General features: G+C 42.7%; 1 protein-coding gene across 1 annotated transcript in view; it reads right to left on the bottom strand.

Annotated features, from left to right (window-relative positions):
* The window catches only part of Ccdc62 (coiled-coil domain containing 62), a 46446-nt gene that overhangs the window by 3215 nt on the left and 22992 nt on the right, over nucleotides 1-20239 (bottom strand). The window contains exons 7-11 of the mRNA XM_038345769.1: nucleotides 15784-15872; nucleotides 15159-15274; nucleotides 12547-13269; nucleotides 8713-8857; nucleotides 6743-6859 (exon numbers count right to left, since the gene is read on the bottom strand). Of these exons, the coding sequence (XP_038201697.1) occupies nucleotides 6743-6859; nucleotides 8713-8857; nucleotides 12547-13269; nucleotides 15159-15274; nucleotides 15784-15872 (1190 nt within the window). The remainder of the gene's footprint in view (nucleotides 1-6742; nucleotides 6860-8712; nucleotides 8858-12546; nucleotides 13270-15158; nucleotides 15275-15783; nucleotides 15873-20239) is intronic.

Genomic DNA, 20239 nt, shown 5'->3' with positions numbered 1-20239 from the left:
GGTGTAATCCCAGCACTCGGGAGGCAGAGGCAGGTGGATCTCTATGAGTTCAAGGACAGCCTGGTCTAGAGAGCAAGTTCCAGGACAGCCAGGGCTACACAGAGAAACCCTTTCTCAAAACTAAACCAAAAGTGTTAGCATGGGCAGGTAATCCCAGAGCTGCAGGATGGAGAGAGGTTGATCATTGACCAGGCAGACTAGCCTACTTGGTGAGCTCTGGGATAAAGGTATATGTCACCACGCCTGACCACTTTTTTGGTTTTTTGAGATAAGGTCTTACTATGTAGCCCAGGCTGGCCTTAAACTCATGATCCTCTAACCTCAGCCTCCCAAATTTTGGAATTACAGGCATAAATCTTAAGCTTATAAATAGAATGTCCAGTCCTGTGTATTAATCACAATGCCACGCTTGGCCTAGGGTTGAGTTGCCCCGTTCTCAATTATAGTGAGGGGTTGCCCTGGGTGTGGCCAGCAGTACTGCAATTTACTCTTTCCTTTTTTTCTGTCTACTTACTGGGGTTCTGCTGTTATTGTTGTTATTGAATAGTTCATACATTCACAGTGGTTGAAAAACCAAATAATATCTAAAAATGGGGTCAGTGAGGTGTCTTTAACAGCTAAAGGTTCCCACCAGCAAGCCTGACAACCTGAGTTGGACCCCAAGGATCCACATGGTGGAAGGAGAGCTGTCTTCTGAGCCCGCCCGTGAGCTGTCGCACATATCAACTGTTCACTAAATAACACCATAAGAGAGCATACATGAAGGACTGTGCTCTGTACCTCTGTGTCCTGCTGGGCTCAGTCCCTGTCCCATGTAAACAGGCTCTCGGCTATTATGCAAAGCTGAAAGGAAAACCTAGAGTTGTGCCATTTTGTAGTCTTGCAGAAGTCCCTGGGAGAGTCACAAAGTGACAGTGCTTGTCAAAGGACAGGAGCCTTGCAGTTGGAGCCCCCCAGTGTGGCAGGGGAGCGTCTGTCCACAGAGTCGCTCCCCTTGTCTTTAGCTGTGGATGGCGATGCCTCAGAGAGGGGGAGTGGCTGCTCAGAACATTGCCCTGCTTCCTTGTTGCAAAAACAAGCATTTTTTTTTTTTTTATAAAACTGTTTGCTTTTCCTATTTCTTGCGTTAGCAAGTTCAAAGGAATGGGGGAAAGAGTGTGTGAAACTTGTTACCAAGTACATTTCTGCTGTTTAAGTTCTGTTTCTTGACATCTCCAGAACCAGTTAATCCATATGAAAATATTCTGTTTGGAGCCAGTGTTTTTGGTTTTTGTTTTCTTCAGTTAACTGATTTTCTGATCGTGGCTGTGGAATGCTGAGTAAAGGATTTAATCACCTTCCCTCATCTATAAAGTGAAGGTTTGGGGGAGGGAGTGGGAACTTGGATTGGTATGTAAAATAAAAAAAAGTTTGTTTTTCTTTTTTAAAAAAAGAAAAAAGTGAAGTATTAGGATTAGATATTTCTTCTGGGTCTTCCCAACTCAAAATTCTCTCAAATCAAGTTTCCAGCAGCCTTGCACGGCTTCCATATCTTTTCAATCCAGACCTGAGGCCACAGCTTTGTCCTTTCCCTGTGCTTCACTCCTAACCCCCGTTCCAGGTCATTACTGTGCAGCTCGGGTAGCCGGTGATCAACCACCGTGTGCCGTGATGGAGGCTGTCATGGAGACAATTCACAAACATGCAGATCCACACCATGGAGACCAAAATGAGAGAGCTCTGCGTTAAGCTGAGGGAGCAGATCGGATCTCACACAAACCCAACGCCCTCTTCCGGCCTTCCCGAGCACTGAACAGACATGGTGCACAACACAAGGCAGGCAAAACATTCACACACGTAAAAATAATCTTTTAAAGAATGCAAGTGTGGCCGGTTGTGGTGGCGCATGCCAGTAGGATTTGCTGAAGGAAGCAAGGGCAGGATTAAATTTTATTATTAAAAAAAAAAAGAATGCAAGTGTGTTAGAATATGCTGGAAATCTCAGAGGCGGGGAAGCAGAGAGGTGAGCAGCCAGACTAGCTTACTTGGTGAGAGGCACCCGAGGAACACTACCCAACACTGTCCTCTGACCTCCATCAGCATTTGCACACATATGTATGTGTATTTGCACATACAAGTGCACCCCACATGCACACACAGTCACACAATAGGGTATCAATTGGCAATGAAGGACACAGTACCAATGCACCAACAATATAGATGACTCTTAAAACACCAAGAAAAAGGTGAAGAGTAAACACAGGCTGGAGGGGAGGTCTCATGTTGGTTCCCAGCACCGAATAGAAAAAAGTATATGCTATGTGGCTGCATTTCTACAAAGCTCTGCATCAGGCATAACTAGTCTGCAGGGATGTGGGGTGAGTCCAGAGGCCTCACTTCAAAGGGCTCTCAAGGAGCTTCCTGCAATAGAAATTCTCTTCTCACTGGCTACTACAATGGGTACACACACGACCAGGGCTACTGAATCAGCAGGATTTTCATTAAAGCAGGAGGACAGACATTGAAGACATCTTGTGTTGTGTGCTTATGTGTGCAGGTTCGAGTGTCAACACATGTGAGTAAAGGCCAGAGGAGGACATGGGTGTCCTGCTCACTACGCCATGTAATCCTTTGAGATCAAGTCTCTCTGGATCTAGAGCTAGACTGGCAGCCGACAGGCCTCAGAACTCCCACAGTACCAGAGTGTAGCGCACACGTCCACGTGTGGCTTTATGTGGGTGCTGCGGTGTGAACGCAGGTCCTCACGTTTATGCAACAAGGTTCTTACCACTCGGCCACCTCCCTAGCCCCACATTAAAGTTGTTTTTAATGAGATGTCTTCATTTTGTTGTATGTAAATTATACTTCATTAAGATTTGGTATTTTTTGTTTGTTTGTTTGGGTTTGGGGGTAGGGTTCTTAGCCATGGAGATGAAATCAAGAGCCTTGCATATGCCCAACACACACCATACAACTGAGCTACACCCCAGCAATGTTGATTTTAACAGGAAAGCAATTCAGGGGTCAGTGAGATGGCTCAGGGAATAAAGAACCCGAGTTCAATCACCAGAACACACATGGTAGACAGAAGGAACTACCTCCTGCAACTGGCCTCTGGCCTCTATGCATGTGCACACTCATACACACACACAATCAGTTGGTCAATATTTAAACGTCAAATTTAAAGGGGAAAAATTATATTTTATAGTTTTGTATTGTAATTTTTTCTTTTTTAGATTTATTAAATAAATAGAGTATTTATTAAATGCTCTATCAGCATGTGTGCCTTTATGCCAGGAGAGGGCAACGGATCCCACTACAGATGGTTGTGAGCCATCATGTGGTTGCTGGGAACTGAACTCAGAACCTCTGGAAGAGCCACTGAGCCATCTCTCCATCCCTGTACAGTATTTTTATAGACCTTTTTAAAAATTATTATTATTTGGGGTTTTGAACAGAGACACAAAAACAGCTTAACTTAAACGGCTTTCAAATATCTTTAACTACAAAGACAGCATGTCCAAGGAATGTTCCCTGAGTCTGAAATGGGAAATGTAAGTTCCGAGTTCTACTTCACAATTAGGGAATAGACTTCAAGTCTATTGATCTGTACACTGTTTACATGGATGCAATAAAATCTACAAGGTGGCTTATACAACTGCCGCTGAAGTCTTATTATGCTCAGAAGAAACAGCTGATATCAATGCTTAAAATCCTGAAAAAAAAAATGACAGTTTCCAACTAGGGAGAAGCTCAGTAGCTGAGTGAAGTCAGTCCCCAGATCCAAACACCAGTTAAAGACGCTAAGGGAGAGGGAACAGCGAGGGAAGAGCTGTGAGAGGCAGTTCTAGCCCAGCCTCCAAACAAAGCACAAACAAGACAACTGTGGGACTAGCACTGGGGAGGCACAGGCAGGTGGATCTGCGAGTTCAAAGCCAGGAGGAAAGGGGAGAAGGAGAAAAGAATCCATGAACTATGATTAGAGGGACTTTAGGGGAAGAAATGCAAAGGACAGACCTTGGCAGGGTATTGACCTGAACAGAGAGGAAGCAGAGGTGTCAAGTAAGTGGGAGAGAGCTAGCGCAGTCAGTCATTAGAGGACACTCGGGGTTTACAGCTGCTTGTCTTGAGCGTGGCAATGTTATTACAGTTGTGCTTTTAAACATCCTCATCTACTGGGTATGGTGCCACATGTACATAACTTTGTACTTTAGGAGGTAGAGGCAGGAAGATGGTGAGTTCTAGACTAGTTACATAGTAAGACCTGCCTCATCCCTCCAAAGAAATTACACACCTGAAAGAGATGCATCTTGAAGTATCTGTAAGTGAAAGACTATGTCTTAAATTTGCTCTAAAATGCTTTTGGAAAGCATGAAAGCCACTGAGATGGCTCAGCAGGCAAAGGCACTTGCTGCTGTGCCTGACGTCCTGAGTTTCATCCTCACAGCAGTGGTGGAAGGAAGGAAATGACCCCCACATATACCTAAGCACATTTTCTCTTTCTCTCACATGTGCTTGTGTGTGCATGCACACACACACAGTGATATTTTATTTGTGTTTTATAAATAAAGCTTTCCTGAAGACCAGAAGGTAAAACTAAGCCACTAGAGGCCAGGCAGTGGTGGCACACACCTTTAATCCCAGGATTTGGGAGACAGAAGCAGACAGATCTCTTGTGAGTTCGTAGCCACCCTGGGCTACACAAGACCAATGCAGAAACAGATCCAGGTGGTGGTGGCTCACATCTTTAATCCCCATACTAGGGAGTCCCAGCACTAGAGAGGAACAATAAACCGGATGAGACAGGAACTCACTCTCTTTCAGTCTGAGGATTACTTAGAGGTAAGAGCTCTCTAGTGGCTTGGCTGCTTTGCTTTTCTGATCATCAGGTTAAACCCCAATATCTGTATCTGGGTTTTTATTATCCATGCCTTCCCCCACCCAGGAAAACACACAGAAATGCCAGACATATTGGCATATTCGTTTAATCCCAGCCACTAAGGAAGCAGAGGCAGGCAGGTCTCCATGACTGAGGTGAGAGGCCAGCCTGATCTAACATTATTAATCCCAGGCTAGTGAGGGTTAAGGATAAGACCCTAAAACACACAGACAAAAATAAACAAATGTGGTGACTGGAGAGATGGCTCAGAGGTTAAGAGCTCTAACTACTCTTCCAGAGGTCCTAAGTTCAATTCCCAGCAACCACATGGTGGCTCACAACCATCCATAGTGAGATCTGGTGCCCTCTTCTGGCATGAAGGCAGACATGTAAGCAGAATAATGTATATACAATAAATAAATAAACATTAAAAAATAAACAAATGTAAAATTTAAAGTATACAGAGGAGGAAGATAAAATTTAAAATTATTTTTTCTACTTTTTAACAATAAATATTTATTTATTTATTTATTTTATGTATGAGTATTCTATCTGCATGCCAGAAGAGGGCATTAGACTATAGATGGCTATGAGTCACCATGTGCTGCTCTTAACTGCTGAGCCATCTCTGCAGCCCTATTTTTTTCTACCTCTGTGTGTTCTTAAAATCCTGTGTACACTTTAAATTTGAAGTTTTGGAGCTGAAGATGGAAGCATACAGTTTTAATCCCAACACTCAGGAGGCAGAGGCAAAAAAAAATATATTTGTGAATTTGAAGCTAGTCTGGTTCTATGTAGTTCCAGGACAGTCAGTGCTACATAGGAAGAGCCTGTCTTTAAAAAAAATAAACAGGCTGCATGGTGGTGGCGCATGCCTTTAATCCCAGCACTTGGGAGGCAGAGGCAGGCAGATCTTTGTGAGTTCGAGGCCAGCCTGGTCTATAAGAGCTAGTTCCAGGACAGGCTCCAAAGCTACAGAGAAACATTGTCTGGAAAAACAAAATAACAACAACAAAAATAAAAAATAAAAAAAGAAAGAGAAAGAAAGAAAGAAAGAAAGAAAGGAAGGAAGGAAGGAAGAAAGAAAGAAAGAAAGAAAGAAAGAAAGAAAGAAAGAAAGAAATTTGAAACTTTATGTATTGTAAAACATCTCAAAGAATCTAGGTGAAGAGTAAGGTACTTGCTACAGAAGACCCTAGGCTCCATCACAGCAGCACAAAAACAACAAACACTAAATGCATACGTTCAGATGTCCCACAAATTAGAAAGAAACAGGGGCAGTTTTGACACTGACAGCTTTTGGCTTTGTCTTACCCTCTAGTCCCACAGTATGGCTTTTCTCCTCAGCACGGTGCCTTTCTTCTTCAAACCTTCCTTCTATAGAATAGCCACCTCCCAGGATTCCCTGAGCCTCACTGCTTAGCATACTGAGACCCTATGGATAGATGTACATCTTAAGAGAATCTGGGCTGGGGACATAGAACAGTCAGTAAGTGTCAGCCATGCAAGCATGAGGATCTGAGTTTGATCCCCAACACCTGCATAAAAAGCCAGATGTGGCACATGCTCTTCTAAACCCAGTGCTGGTGGAGGAGGTGGATCCCAGCCAGGTCTAGCCTAATCATGAAGCTCAAGGTCCTTGAGAGACCTTGTCTCAAACAACAAAGCAGACAGCTCCTGAGCAACAGCACTGAGCACTGAGGAGGCTGTCTTCTGGCCTACATATGCCACACACACACACACACACACACACACACACAGAGAGAGAGAGAGAGAGAGAGAGAGAGAGAGAGAGAGAGAGAGAGAGAGAGAGAGAGAGGCACGTCCCACCCTGCACATACACCTACACACATTTTTTTTTAAGACAAAGAAAGGGGAACGCACACTTCTGTTGAGATTCTCACAGCTGATGGGCAGCAGCGTGCTCAGCTCCAGATCCGTGACCATCTGCCGAGACTCGGCCAGCAAGCGCTGGAGCTTACTAGTAGGAGAAAAGTCATCCTGAAACAACAGCGCAGTTCAGCACTGTGAGCTGAGGTGCATTTCTAAGTATTTTTGCGCAATCACAGCTTATAGACACAAATACTTACTGTCAACGGTAGATATCAGTATTACAAAAATAACCAGTTCCTTTTATTTCTTATAACCTACTCAATGAAATGAAGAAAGACAAACAGAACCTATTATAGTTAATTATAAGAAAAGGTTCCTAAACATTTCTTAAATAAAAACTTCAGGCCGGGATGGGTGTGGTGGCACTTACCTTTAATTGCAGCACTCAGGAGGCAGAGGCAAATGGATCTCTGTGAGTTCAAGGCCAGCCTTATCTACGTAATGAGTTCTAGGCTAGCCAGGGCTACAGAGTGATACCTTGTCTTTAAGAAAAAAAAATAGACAAAAAAACCCCAAGGGGCTGGAGAGATGGCTCAGAGGTTAAGAGCATTGCCTGCTCTTCCAAAGGTCCTGAGTTCAATTCCCAGCAACCACATGGTGGCTCACAACCATCTGTAAGGGGGTCTGGTGCCCTCTTCTGGCCTGCAGGCATACACACAGACAGAATATTGTATACATAATAAATAAATAAATAAATAAATAAATAAATATTTTTTAAAAATGGGGAGGGCTGGAGAGATGGCTCAGTGATTAAAAGCACTGGCTGTTTTTCAGAGGCCATGAGTTCAATTCCCAGCACCCACATGGTGACTCACAACCATCTAGAGTGGGATCTGATGCTCTTTTCTGGCACAAAGGTATACACGCAGATAGAGTACTCATCTACATAAAATAAATAAATCTTTTAAAAACTCAAGTCATAATTAGCAGGTCAAAACAACTTCAAAATAGAACCTTAGACTAAAGGTATGTGGAAATGTGCTTTAGTTTAATCTTGCTATTTTATTTTTATTGGTTTCTTTTTTTCAGGGCAAAAATCAGAGGACAAGTCAAAAAAATCAGTTCTCTTTTCAACGTGTAAGTTCTAGGAACCAAACTCAGGTTGTCAGGCTTGGTGGCAAGCACCTTTACCCTCTCTCTGAGTCATCTAGATGGCCTTTAATTTAATTTTTTTAAAAATTTTTTTGTTTTGGTTTTTCGAGACAGGGTTTCTCTGCAGCTTTTTTAGAGCCTGGCCTGGAACTAGCTCTTGTAGACCAGGCTGGCCTCGAACTCACAGAGATCCGCCTGCCTCTGCCTCCCGAGTGTTGGGATTAAAGGCGTGCGCCACCACCGCCCGGCTGGCCTTTAATGTAAAAACAAAACATTTATTTATTTTGTGTGTAGATGATATGTTCCATGACATGAAGTTAAGAGGAAAACTTTGCAAAGTCAGTTTTCTACTTCTACCCAGTGGATTCAGGTGTTTGATTCAATTCATCAGGCTTGGCTGTGATTGTCTTTACCCCAAACCAAAGCCACCCTGCAATCAAATACATAAATGTAAAGGGGGTGTGGCCATCTCAGCAGTTTTTTTTGGTTTCTTGAGACTATTTAGATGCATTTTATTTTGTATGTATGAATGTTTTGCCTGTATGTATATGCACATGTGTGTCTCATATTCATGAAGTTCAGAAGAGGATTCCTGAAAATGGATTTATGGATGGTTGTGAGCCATCAAACCTGGGTCTTAGCCAACAGCAGCAAGCACTACAAACTGCTGAACCATCTGTCCAGTGTGTGAGATGGTTCAGTCACACAAACCTGCGATTGTAAAAACCTACAAATGGCCAAAATTAAGCAATAAGAAGAATAAAAGTTCTATGAGAAGGCCATTCTGGAAAAAAAAAGAAGAAGAATAAAAGCCTGCTGAGGAGAAACTCTGCTTGACTGCATTGGGAGCTCTCATGTAAAACATAAACCTTTTCATGGGGCGACGCTGCATCTTTGCTGATGAACACACTCTTGGGTGAGGTTCTTTTGTCTGGAGGGGGCTCTGGCTCATCTTCTCTCTCTGCAGACTTTGAGGAACCCAAACACTGGGGAGGCTGGATGGCAATGAGTTCACTGCAAACAAAAAGACCAAAGAGAAATACTATCACACGCATGTCACTCATACATTTAAAAGTATGCTAAGAGGACAAAAAGTGCCAGGCATGTTGCCCATACTTATAATCTCAGCGCTCGGTAAGGAAGCTAAAGCAGGAAGATAGACCACAGCTTAGGCCAGTCTGAGCTACACAATGAGTCCCATGCTAGGCTAGGGACAGAGTGAAACGCTGTCTGCAGGAAAAGTAGAGAAAGAGGTGGGGAGAAGAATGTGACAGGGTCCTGCTATGCAACCCATGCTGGCCTGGAGCTCACACTCCTCCAGCACAGCCTCTTGAGAGCCGGGCTAACAAGCACACATTAGCACCTCCAGCTCAAACATGCTGTCTGAAAGGAAGTCAAGGTGATTTGACCAGAGTATTACACATTAATGCATGCTTTTGCAAGTAAAAATTAAAATCTGTAGTTCAGGGTAACCACAAGAACAAGGAATTTCCCTCCCTCAAAAAGTACAGAAGTAGGGCTAGAGAAATGACTCACTAATTAAGAGCATCTGCTGCTCTTTTGTTGTTGTTGTTGGTTGTTTGTTTGTTTTGGCTTTTCGAGACAGGGTTTCTCTGTGGCTTTGGAGCCTGTCCTGGAACTAGCTCTTGTAGACCAGGCTGGCCTCGAACTCACAGAGATCTGCCTGCCTCTGCCTCCCGAGTGCTGGGATTAAAGGCGTGAGCCACCACTGCCTGGTGCATGTGCTGTTCTTACAGAGGATCCAAGTTTATTTCTAGCACCCACATGGTTGCTTACAACCGCCTACAACTCCACTTCCCAGAGATCTGACACCTTCTTCTCGCCTCCGCAGACAACTGCATGCATGTGCATGTGTGTGTGTGTATGTGCGCACACAGACACACGACTGTACACCGCTTCTGAAGAGTACCGCGGTTCAATCCCAGCACCTACACAGAAGTTCACATTAGTTGTAATTCTATTATCAAGGAATCCAATGTCCTCTTCTGGACAACACCCATATACATAAATTGAAATTATTAAAAATATATTTTTAAACTTCTAGCCCGGTGGTGATGGTACACACCTATCCCAGCACTCGGGAGGCAGGGGCAGATAGATCTCTGGGTTCGAGGCCAGCCTGGGCTACAGAGTGAGTACCAGGACAGTCAGGGGTACACAGAGAAGCCCTGTCTCAAAAAGTCTTTAAAAAAAAAAAAACAGGCTGGGGAGATGGCTCAGAGGTTAAGAGCATTGCCTGTTCTTCCAAAGGTCCTGAGTTCAATTCCCAGCAACCACATGGTGGCTCACAACCATCTGTAATGGGGTCTGGTGCCCTCTTCTGGCGTGCAGTCATACACACAGACAGAATATTGTATACATAATGAATAAATAAATATTTTTTTAAAAAAGAAGGGAAGTTTCTCTCGAATTGAAACTCCTATTATAAAAAAAACGCAAAGGTTCAGCTTGGTAGAGCATACCATTGGTCCTAGAACTCAGGAGACAGAGACAAATGGATCTCTGTGATTTCAAGGCCAACCAGATCAATTCAGTGAAACCCTGTTTCAAAAAAACCCAATAAATGACATTTTAGAAGTACAGAAGGGCCACTAAGATTGTTTAGTGGGTAAAGCTGCTTGCCACCAAGTATGGGGACCTGAATTTAATCTCTAGAACCCGTATTGTAGAAGAGAACCAATTCCCACAAGTCATCTTCTCAACTCCACACTGGTGTTGTAGCACACACACTAATAAATAGATGTAGTTAACTTTTTTTTAAGTATGGAGGCTGGGGTACAAGCTCACTAGCTTAATATTCTCAGCCCTGGGTTCAAACCCTGAAACAACAGAAACACAATTTTAGTAAAATCAATCAATCAATCAATCAATAAATAAGGTGCTAGGGACAAGATCCTACAGAAGGCAGGGGTAAGCATTACTAACAGTGTAAGGTTAAAGCGTCAAAACGTAGGCTTTTGGCTTGTGGAACTGACATGGGCCCGTGACTTGGTGAAAGTGGAGAGGCATTGGGCAGGTGACCACTGCCTGCAGGTACTAGAGCCCAGGAAACACAGAAGAGCAGGTGCCTGTGGTTCCCCTCACAAAGAGACCTTACTTGTTAAGTGGAAAGAGGCACAAAAGTGAACATTTACCCAGATAATAAAGTGGATACACAGGTTCTCGTAACCTGAGGAAACAGGAAAACACCACTATCTTTTCTACTTAATCACATACTTGTCCCGTGCCTGTGGCTCGGCTGGCAGAACAAGTTGGTATTTAAATGTTAGTGAGGTCAAAGGGGCATTGAAGGAAAACCCTGAATGTAAATTTGAATTTATTCATACATTAAATTTAATTTAATACACACACACACAGCTCTCAAAACTACCCAATGCCGGCTTCACCCTTATAAATAAAGAATGTGTTAGGCAGACAGTAGTGAGGCAGAGACAGGCGGGTCTCTGTGAGTTTGAGGGCAGCCTGGTCAATAAGAGCGAGTTCCAAGACAGCTGGGGCTGTTACACAGAGAAACCTTGTCTTGAAAAATCAAAAAAAAAAAAAAAAAAAAAAAAGAAAGAAAGAAAGAAAGATAGATAAAAGGTTTTTAGGGGGTGGTGCTCAAGGCTGTAGCTTAGTGGTGGTAGAGCAACTTCACAGCATGATCAAAGCCCCCATTTGAATTCCTAGTACAACACACACACAAGGTCTTGCTTAGTAGGGAGAAACAGACACCTATGCCTTCCTGATACTTTCAGTTTTCCAAAGATCTTTAAAAACTAAATGACTTAATGACATTTAGTATAGCAAACGATTTTTAATTTTGTACTTGGCAGAATATCCGCATGTTTTAACGTCTCGAGCTTCTTTAAAAGGCCCAGAGGCTGCTCTACATGTGTAAGTACTGGAAATCTGAATCATGAGTCCTGTGAAGTCAATGCAGTGACTAAAATAAGGCTCTCAAGACAGAAACCTCATCCTTTCTGTGCTCTGAAGACCTATGCTTTACTTAAAAATAGCAGGCTTTATTACAGTGCCACTCAGCCACAAGATTCAGCAACTCTAACAATAAGACAAGCTTGAATAATTTAGCATATACTAATTATCTTATAAAAAAGAAAGCCAGTTACTTGTATCAGCTTGTTAAACACCACTGTTCTGTCTTTCACTTATTTAGAAAATAAGAAAGCCTGGGGAATGGAAAGTTGAAAACAGGCATGAGCTGGACGAAAGTGAGGTGTAGTGGGTATGTAACATGTGGCGTGATCCTAGGTAAGGTCAGACAGAAACTGTGATGCAGGGTCTGCCCTGCAGTCTGGGCTCAAAGGGTCAGCATGTCAACTGGAAGGGACCCTTGGGGTGAGGAATGCTCCAGGACAGCATTCCACTCTGCACAGTGACCTACTTGTTTGTTTTCTAATAAAACATCTTTGTCCAGCTCATAATTGGTTTTATTTTTAAGTAAAACCTCTGCCTCAGAAGTAGACCTCAGTGCAGGTTCTCCATTGGAGTCCCCTTGCACAAAGACTCCAGTGTCTATGCCATGAGGAAAAGAGCCAAATTTTGTTTTAAGTTTGTCTTAGATACGACCGCAGTTTGCAAACAGTGCTTTCTCACTAGCCATAGGCATAAGCGTCTACTGCAGCCCTTTCTGTGCCTGCTGTCGCCTACACCCTGTGTTTACAGATATGAACGTCACTGACCTTGCTGAAGATTTCGTGCCACCGACACCTCCTGAACAAGTGCACACAGTTTTGTGGCGAACAATTCTTTGCATTTTGGAAGGCTTGAAAATGTTCATCCACTCCACGTCAGTCATGTGTCCTGGGGCTTCGACAATGATGTTACTCGGGTGGCAGCACTTGGACTCCCCCAGGTCCTTGTCACCCACACAGATTTCATTTTGGACGCAGCATGAGATTTCAGCTGTATCTGCGAGGTTACGGAAGTCCCCATCAGGCTTTTCCAGATGCTTTGAGGCAGAGCAGTTAGAAAGGCCCAGGTAAACATTGATGTCATGCCACTGCTTCTCATCAGGCAGCGAGACGGATGTTTCCGAGAGCTGCTTCTCTTCGATCTGAAACTCCATTGCATTGCTTTTTGGTGGGTTTGCATGAATCTTGCATAGTGTAACTTTGTTTTCGGGTTCAGTCTGGATTTTTCCACCCAGAGACCAAGATTTTTGTTTCTCCAGTAAGTCTTTGGTAAATAGAGATGAGAGAGCAATTACACTCTTTTCCCCAAACGCAGTATTAACCTGCAGCTTCTTCTCTCTGCATGCATCACAAGAGCTCTTGTCTGACCTATTGTGCTGAGCCAACGCGACCTCAAACTTTTGATCCTTAACCAATGACTTCTGATTTCTCTCTCTCTTAGTATCGATTTTTGGGTAGTTATTGTCAAGGTCTGATAAACACATGTCTCTGCTACAATGGCATTACAAAAAAAAGGAGTTATAAGATTGACTTGATACTATCATATACTAGTATTACTTCCCCCAAGCCCCATTAGTAGACCTAGATCCCAATAAACCCATTAGTCTGACTTTCAGAGCCCAAGTCCACCTCCTACAGGAAGCCTTTCTGACCGCCAAGCCTACATTCCCTCCCCTTTCTATCCCTCACTCATTGTGTTTACCATCAAAACAACAGCAACAAAATCAAGACTACTACAGAAATGTAACAGGACCTTTACCAGCCTTCTCTAAGGCTTTTTCCTATCAGGGATCCCATCTGTTTGACTTAAGACAGGTTTTCACTTTGTAGCCCAGGCTGGCCTAGAAATTGTGATCTTCCTGAGTACTAGGAATACAGGTGTGCATACCATACCGGGTTTGTATTCTTTCTTTCCATGATGGTATGAACCACTTCCTTTGATTGGTTGTGTGTGTGTGTGTGTGTGTGAGAGAGAGAGAGAGAGAGAGAGACAGACAGACAGACAGAGAGAGAGAGAGAGAGTGAGAGAGAGAGAGAGAGAGAGAGAGAGAGAGAGAGAGAGAGAACATGGAGGTCAAAGGACAATGGCAGTTGCTTCTCTCCTTCCATCATATGGGGGCTGGGATTGAACTCAGGCCTTCAGGCTCAGTGGTAAGTGCTATTACCAGCCATGGCATGAACCACTTCTTTTTTTTCAATAATTTATTTATTTTTTACTTTATATGTTTTGCCTGAGTGTATGTCTATGTGAGGATGTTAGGGCCCCTGGAACTGGAGTCACAGACAGCTGTGAGTTGCCATGTGGTGCTGGGAAATGTCCTCCAGAACAGCAGTCAGTGCTGTTAACTGCTGAGCCATCTCTCCAGCCCCCATGAACCACTTCTAAGAAGCAACCTCAACTCATCCAGTGCCTCACAGTGGCAATGAATTTCAAAGAGGGAAAAGGCATGTCAAAGGCTTCTGCTTGAAAGAGAACACTGTGTGGGCCTGGGGTCTGCGGGTGGCAGCAATAGATGGGATGTAGAGCAACAGAGTGGCAACCTTGAAGAAGGTATGAGGACAGAAATGCAGCCCAGCACAGTGAATGCTGCTGCCAGCAGCAGTTCTCCCAGGGAGAGGAGCTGGAGTCACCAGTCACTGACAATCTAGTCCAGACTTTGCAGTCCCCTGCAGACTGGGATGCCCCAATTCCTCTTCTTTTTAAGCACAATGGCTTTAGTTGGGCATGCCAACACAGGTCTGTAGTCCCAGTAAAGAGGAAGGCTGCCATCAGTTTAAGACCAAGCAGGACGACTCAGTAAGAATGTATCTCAAAAACATAAAAAAGAAGAAGAAAATGGACTTCACTCTGGTAGTTTATCTGCATTATCAAGCCATTATTCAACTGTTTCAAATTTACAATCATCCCCACAATTCTTGTCACAATTGAGGGAAGGATGCCACATACGAACTGGCAAGACAGGAACATCTGAGCTCCTATTGCAGCTAATGATGTTATTCTTTGCATTATTCTTTGAGGCTGGTACCAAGTCCCATGGATCTTATTCCCGATAGTAATCCCACTGCCTATACAATGGAAGTGCTGCATTAATGAAGGCCTGGCTAGCTCTGCAGCGTCTACTCCAGCTCAGAACCTTTTACTCACGGACACACAAACCTAGTCTATGATTTATTTTTGTTAGATGACTAGTTGAAACCTACAGATTACACCTAAAATTCTTACATCAGGTCCCCCATAGCACTAGGATTATTGTAATTATTAGTGTACAAAGATTTATTTCCTACCATACCAGACACAGCAGCAAGTACTGGCTCACAGCAAGCCAGAGTAAACCTGACTTAATGAGGAAGTAAAAATCAAGATCAACACCATCAGTTACCTGCATTCCAGGGCCTTTAGCTCCTCCATCTTTGAGTCATATATCTGTATTAATTCCTGAGAATTTTCTACATTGAAATTAAGAAACTGCAGGTCACTCTGTTGTTTTACGTAAATCTGCCAGAGATGTCAACAAATCAATACAATAAAAACAAATCCAAACTGAATCAACAGCTTGGCACTTTGAAATCCTAAAACAGACCAGATGGTTGCAAGAGGATATTTCCATACATCTCCTCTCCTAACCTCTAAGTCCCACAGCCAAGACTGCTACACTAAAGGTGATGTGTGTCTGATGTAGTGAAGATCCAGGAGGCACCATTAACAAAATCAGCAGGTTCTGGGCGGCGGTGCACGCCTTTAATCCTAGCATTCAGGAGGCAGAGACAGGTGAACAGGAGGCAGAGTTTAAGGCCAGCCTGGTCTACAAAACAAGTTCCAGGATGGCCCTGTGTAAAAAAAAAAAAGCCCCCAAACAAACAAAACACAGACACATACACACACACACACACACACACTCACACACACACACAGAGAAACTCCCCCAACAAAAAATCAACAGGCAGACAGCTTCCTAATTCCCCCACATTTCTCATCTATGGTCACAGAAGACAGCTGGGACATACCTGTCTCAGGTTGTGCAGCTCTGAGTTTGTACGATCTTGCTTTGACTTTGCAATATCAAGTAACTCATCTTTCCTCTTTTCTCTCTCAACTGTATAAGGACAAAAATAATTGGATATTTTTCATCAGCAATATCAATATACATCACTCAGGTTCTAAAGATTTAACAACTAACACTTCTGTTGTGGCTCTTAAACTTAAAAACTGCAGAATGACTAACTGAGAAGAGTTTTCATGTGTGATTTTGACTGAATTCACCATGAAATAGGAAAGTGCACAACATAATTGATGTTAAGTCATAAAAGGATTTAAAGTATATGCAAAAATAGTCAGGCAGTGGTGGCACACACCTTTAATCCCAGCACCCGGGAAGCAGAGGCAGGCAGATCTCTGTGAGTTCGAGACCAGCCTGATCTACAAGAACTAGTTCCAGGATAGGCTCCAAAACCACAGAGAAACCCTGTCTCGAAAAACCAAAACAAACAAACAAACAAACAAATAAATAAATGGAAATATGTGGAAAAAAAGCCTGAAAATAAGCGAGGCCCATGAGTACACACCTGTAATTCTATCACTTGGAAGTTGGAGGTGAGAAACTCAGGAATTCAAGGCTAGCCTGGGTTATGTGAGACCCTGACTCAAAACAGAAAACCAAATAACGAACACCAAAGATTAAAGGCAGATATTGAGAAGTGGTTGCTATCTTTATTCACTGAGATAGGATCCCTCTATAAATCCAGGCTGGACTTAAATTCGGGCTCCTCTTGGAGCCTCTACACTCCAAGGGATTAGGGTATCCTACCACCTCCAGCTAAGCACTTATTTTTATTTTTAAAAATTTAACTTTTTAATTGTATGTATGTACACCACATGCATGCCTTCAGAGCAGCAGAGGGTACCAAATCCCTTGGAATCACAGCTACAGAAAATTGTGAGCTGTTAGCTGTCATGCAAGTGCTGGTAATTCAATCTGGGTCCTCTGGAATAACAGTCATTTCTTGTAACTGCTGAGCCATCTCTCCAGTCCTAGGAACTTATTTTTTTTTTTTTTTTTTGGTTTTTCGAGACAGGGTTTCTCTGCAGCTTTAGAGCCTGTCCTGGAACTAGCTCTTGTAGACCAGGCTGGTCTCGAACTCACAGAGATCCGCCTGCCTCTGCCTCCCAAGTGCTGGGATTAAAGACGTGCGCCACCACCGCCCGGCTCTAGGAACTTATTTTTAACAAGTAGGGCTTGGTGATGTGCACCTGTGTTCCCAGATACTCCAGATTCGACACATGAAAATCACTTGAGGCCAAAAGTTAGAGAACAGTCTTGGCAACACAGAAACAAAAACATATGAAGAAGTTATTTTTAGGAGATGGGGATATGGCTTAGAGGTAGAGTGCTTATTTAGGTTTGATTCCTACCACCAGCATTACAAAAAAGGATATATATACAAGGAAGGTACTATAAAGGTATAGAAACCAGATACTATCCCAAAGCATACATTAACAGTGTACATAAGAATGATTTGAGAGGAAATAAACTCATCAGTTTATCCTGATACCCAAACCACAGAAAGACATTACTAAGAAAGAGAATTACAGACCAATCTCACTCATGAACATTGATGCAAAAATACTAAATAAATACTAGCAAATCGAATCCAAGAACACATCAGAACATCATCCACCATGACCAAGTTGGCTTCATCCCAGAGATGCAAGGATGGTTCAACATATGAAAATCTGTCAACGTAATCCACCATATAAAAAAGTTAAAAAATAAAAACCACATGATCATCTCATTAGATGCAGAGAAAGTTTTTGACAAAATACAGCATCCCTTCATGATAAAGGTCTTGGAGAGAGCAGGGATACAAGGAACATACCTAAACATAATTAAGGCAATATACAGCAAGCCAACAGCCAACATCAAACTAAATGGAGAGAAACTCCCAACAATTCCACTGAAATCAGGAACAAGACAAGGTTGTCCACTCTCTCCATATCTATTCAATATAGTTCTTGAGGTCCTAGCTAGGGCAGTAAGACACCAAAGGGAGATAAAGGGGATATAAATTGGAAAAGAAGAAGTCAAACTGTCACTGTTTGTTGATGATATGATAGTTAAGTGATCCCAAAAATTCTACCAAGGAACTTCTACAACTCATAAACACTTTCAGCAACATAGCAGGATACAAGATTAACTCAAAAAAAAAAATCAGTAGCCCTCCTGTACACAGATGATAAAAGGGCTGGGGAAGAAATCAGAGAATCAACACCCTTCACAATAGTCACAAATAGCATAAAATATCTCGGAGTAACTCTAACCAAACAAGTGGAAGACTTGTATGACAAGAACTTTAAATCTTTGAAGAAAGGAATTGAAGAAGACACCAGAAAGTGGAAAGATCTCCTATGCTCTTGGATAGGCAGAATTAACATAGGAAAAATGGCAACCTTACCAAAAGCAATCTGCAGATTCAATGCAATGCCCATCAAAATCCCAGCAAAATTCTTCAAAGACCTCGAAAGAACAGTACTCAACTTCATTTGGAAAAGCAAAAAACCCAGGATAGCCAAAACAATCCTGGGCAATAAAAGAACTTCTGGAGGCATCATAATCCCTGACTTCAAACTCTACTACAGAGCTACAGTACTGCAAACAGCCTGGTATTGGCATAAGAACAGACAGGAGGACCAATGGAACCGAATAGAAGACCCAGATATCAAACCACACATCTTCGAACACCTGATCTTTGAAAAAGAAGCAAAAAATATCAAATGGAAAAAAGAAAGCATATTTAACAAGTGGTGCTGGCATAACTGGATATCAACATGTAGAAAAATGAAAATAGACCCATATCTATCACCATGCACAAAACTTGAGTCCAAATGGATTAAAGACCTCAACATAAGGCCAGCCACATTGACCCTTATAGAAGAGAAAGTGAGAAGTACACTTGAACATACTGGCACAGGGAACCACTTCCTAAATAGAACCCTAGCAGCACAGACACAGAGAAACAATAAATGGGACTTCCTGAAACTCAGAAGCTTCTGTAAAGCAAAGGACATGGTCAACAAGGCAAAACAACAGCCTACAGAATGGGAAAAGATCTTCACTAACCCCACATCAGACAGAGGTCTGATCTCCAAAATATACAAAGAGGGGCTGGAGAGATGGCTCAAGGTTAAGAGCACTGACTGATCTTCCAAAGGTCCTGAGTTCAATTCCTAGCAACCACATGGTGGCTCACAACCATCTGTAATGAGATTTGGTGCCCTCTTCTGGCCTGCAGGGATACATGCAGGCAGAACACTGTATACATAATAAATACATTTTAAAAATATATACAAAGAGCTCAAGAAATTGGACACCAAAATATCACATAATCCAATAAAAAATGGAGTACAGACCTAAACAGAGAACTCTCAACAGAGGAATCTAAAATGGCTGAAATGTTCAACATCCTTGGTCATCAGAGAAATGCAAATCAAAACAACTCTGAGATTCCATCTTACACCTGTAAGAATGGCCAAGATCAAAAACACTGATGACAACTTATGCTGGAGAGATTGTGGGGAAAAGGGAACACTTCTGCATTGCTGGTGGGAATGCAAACTGGTACAACCTCTTTGGATGTCAGTGTGGTGATTTCTCAGAAAATTAGGAAACAACCTTCCTCAAGATCCAGTAATACCACTTTTGGATATATATCCAAAGGATGCTCAATCATGCCACAAGGACATGTGCTCAACTATGTTCATAGCAGCTTTGTTTGTCATAGCCAGAACCTGGAAACAACCTAAATGCCCTTTGATCAAAGAATGGATAAGAAAAATGTGGTACATTTACACAATGGAGTACTACACGGCAGAAAAAAAATAACAGCTTGAATTTTGCAAGAAAATGGACGGAGCTAGAAAACATTATTTTGAGTTAAGTAACCCAGACACAGAAAGACAATTATCACATGTACTCACTCATAGGTGGTTTTTAAACATAAAGCAAAGGAAGCCAGCCTACAAACCACAATCCCAGAGAACTTAGACAACAACGAGGACACTAAGAGAGACTTACATAGATCTAATCTACATGGGAAGTAGAAAGTAGAAAAAGACAAGATCTCCTGAGTAAATTGGGAGCATGGGTACCTTGTGGGAGGATTGAAGCAGGGAGGGGAGAGGCAGGGAGGGGAGAGGCAGGGAGGGGAGCAGAAAAAAAATGTAGAGCTCAATAAATATCAATAAAAAAAGGAAAAAAAGAAAGGAAGCCAAGGAGGGCCCAGAATGAGCCAACAAAAACAACAAAAATAGAATTGATTTGAGCCAAGTGATAGTGGCGCATGCCTTTAATCCCAGCACTTAGGAGACAGGCAGGTGGATCTCTGTGAGTTCGGGACCAACCTGGTCTACAGAGCAAGTTCCAGGACAGTCAGGGCTATACAGAGAAACCCTGTCTCATGGCAGGGA

Source organism: Arvicola amphibius, chromosome 10 (assembly GCF_903992535.2).
Source record: "Arvicola amphibius chromosome 10, mArvAmp1.2, whole genome shotgun sequence".
Lineage (NCBI taxonomy): Eukaryota > Metazoa > Chordata > Mammalia > Rodentia > Cricetidae > Arvicola > Arvicola amphibius.
This window is presented reverse-complemented; position numbering and strand designations above follow the sequence as displayed.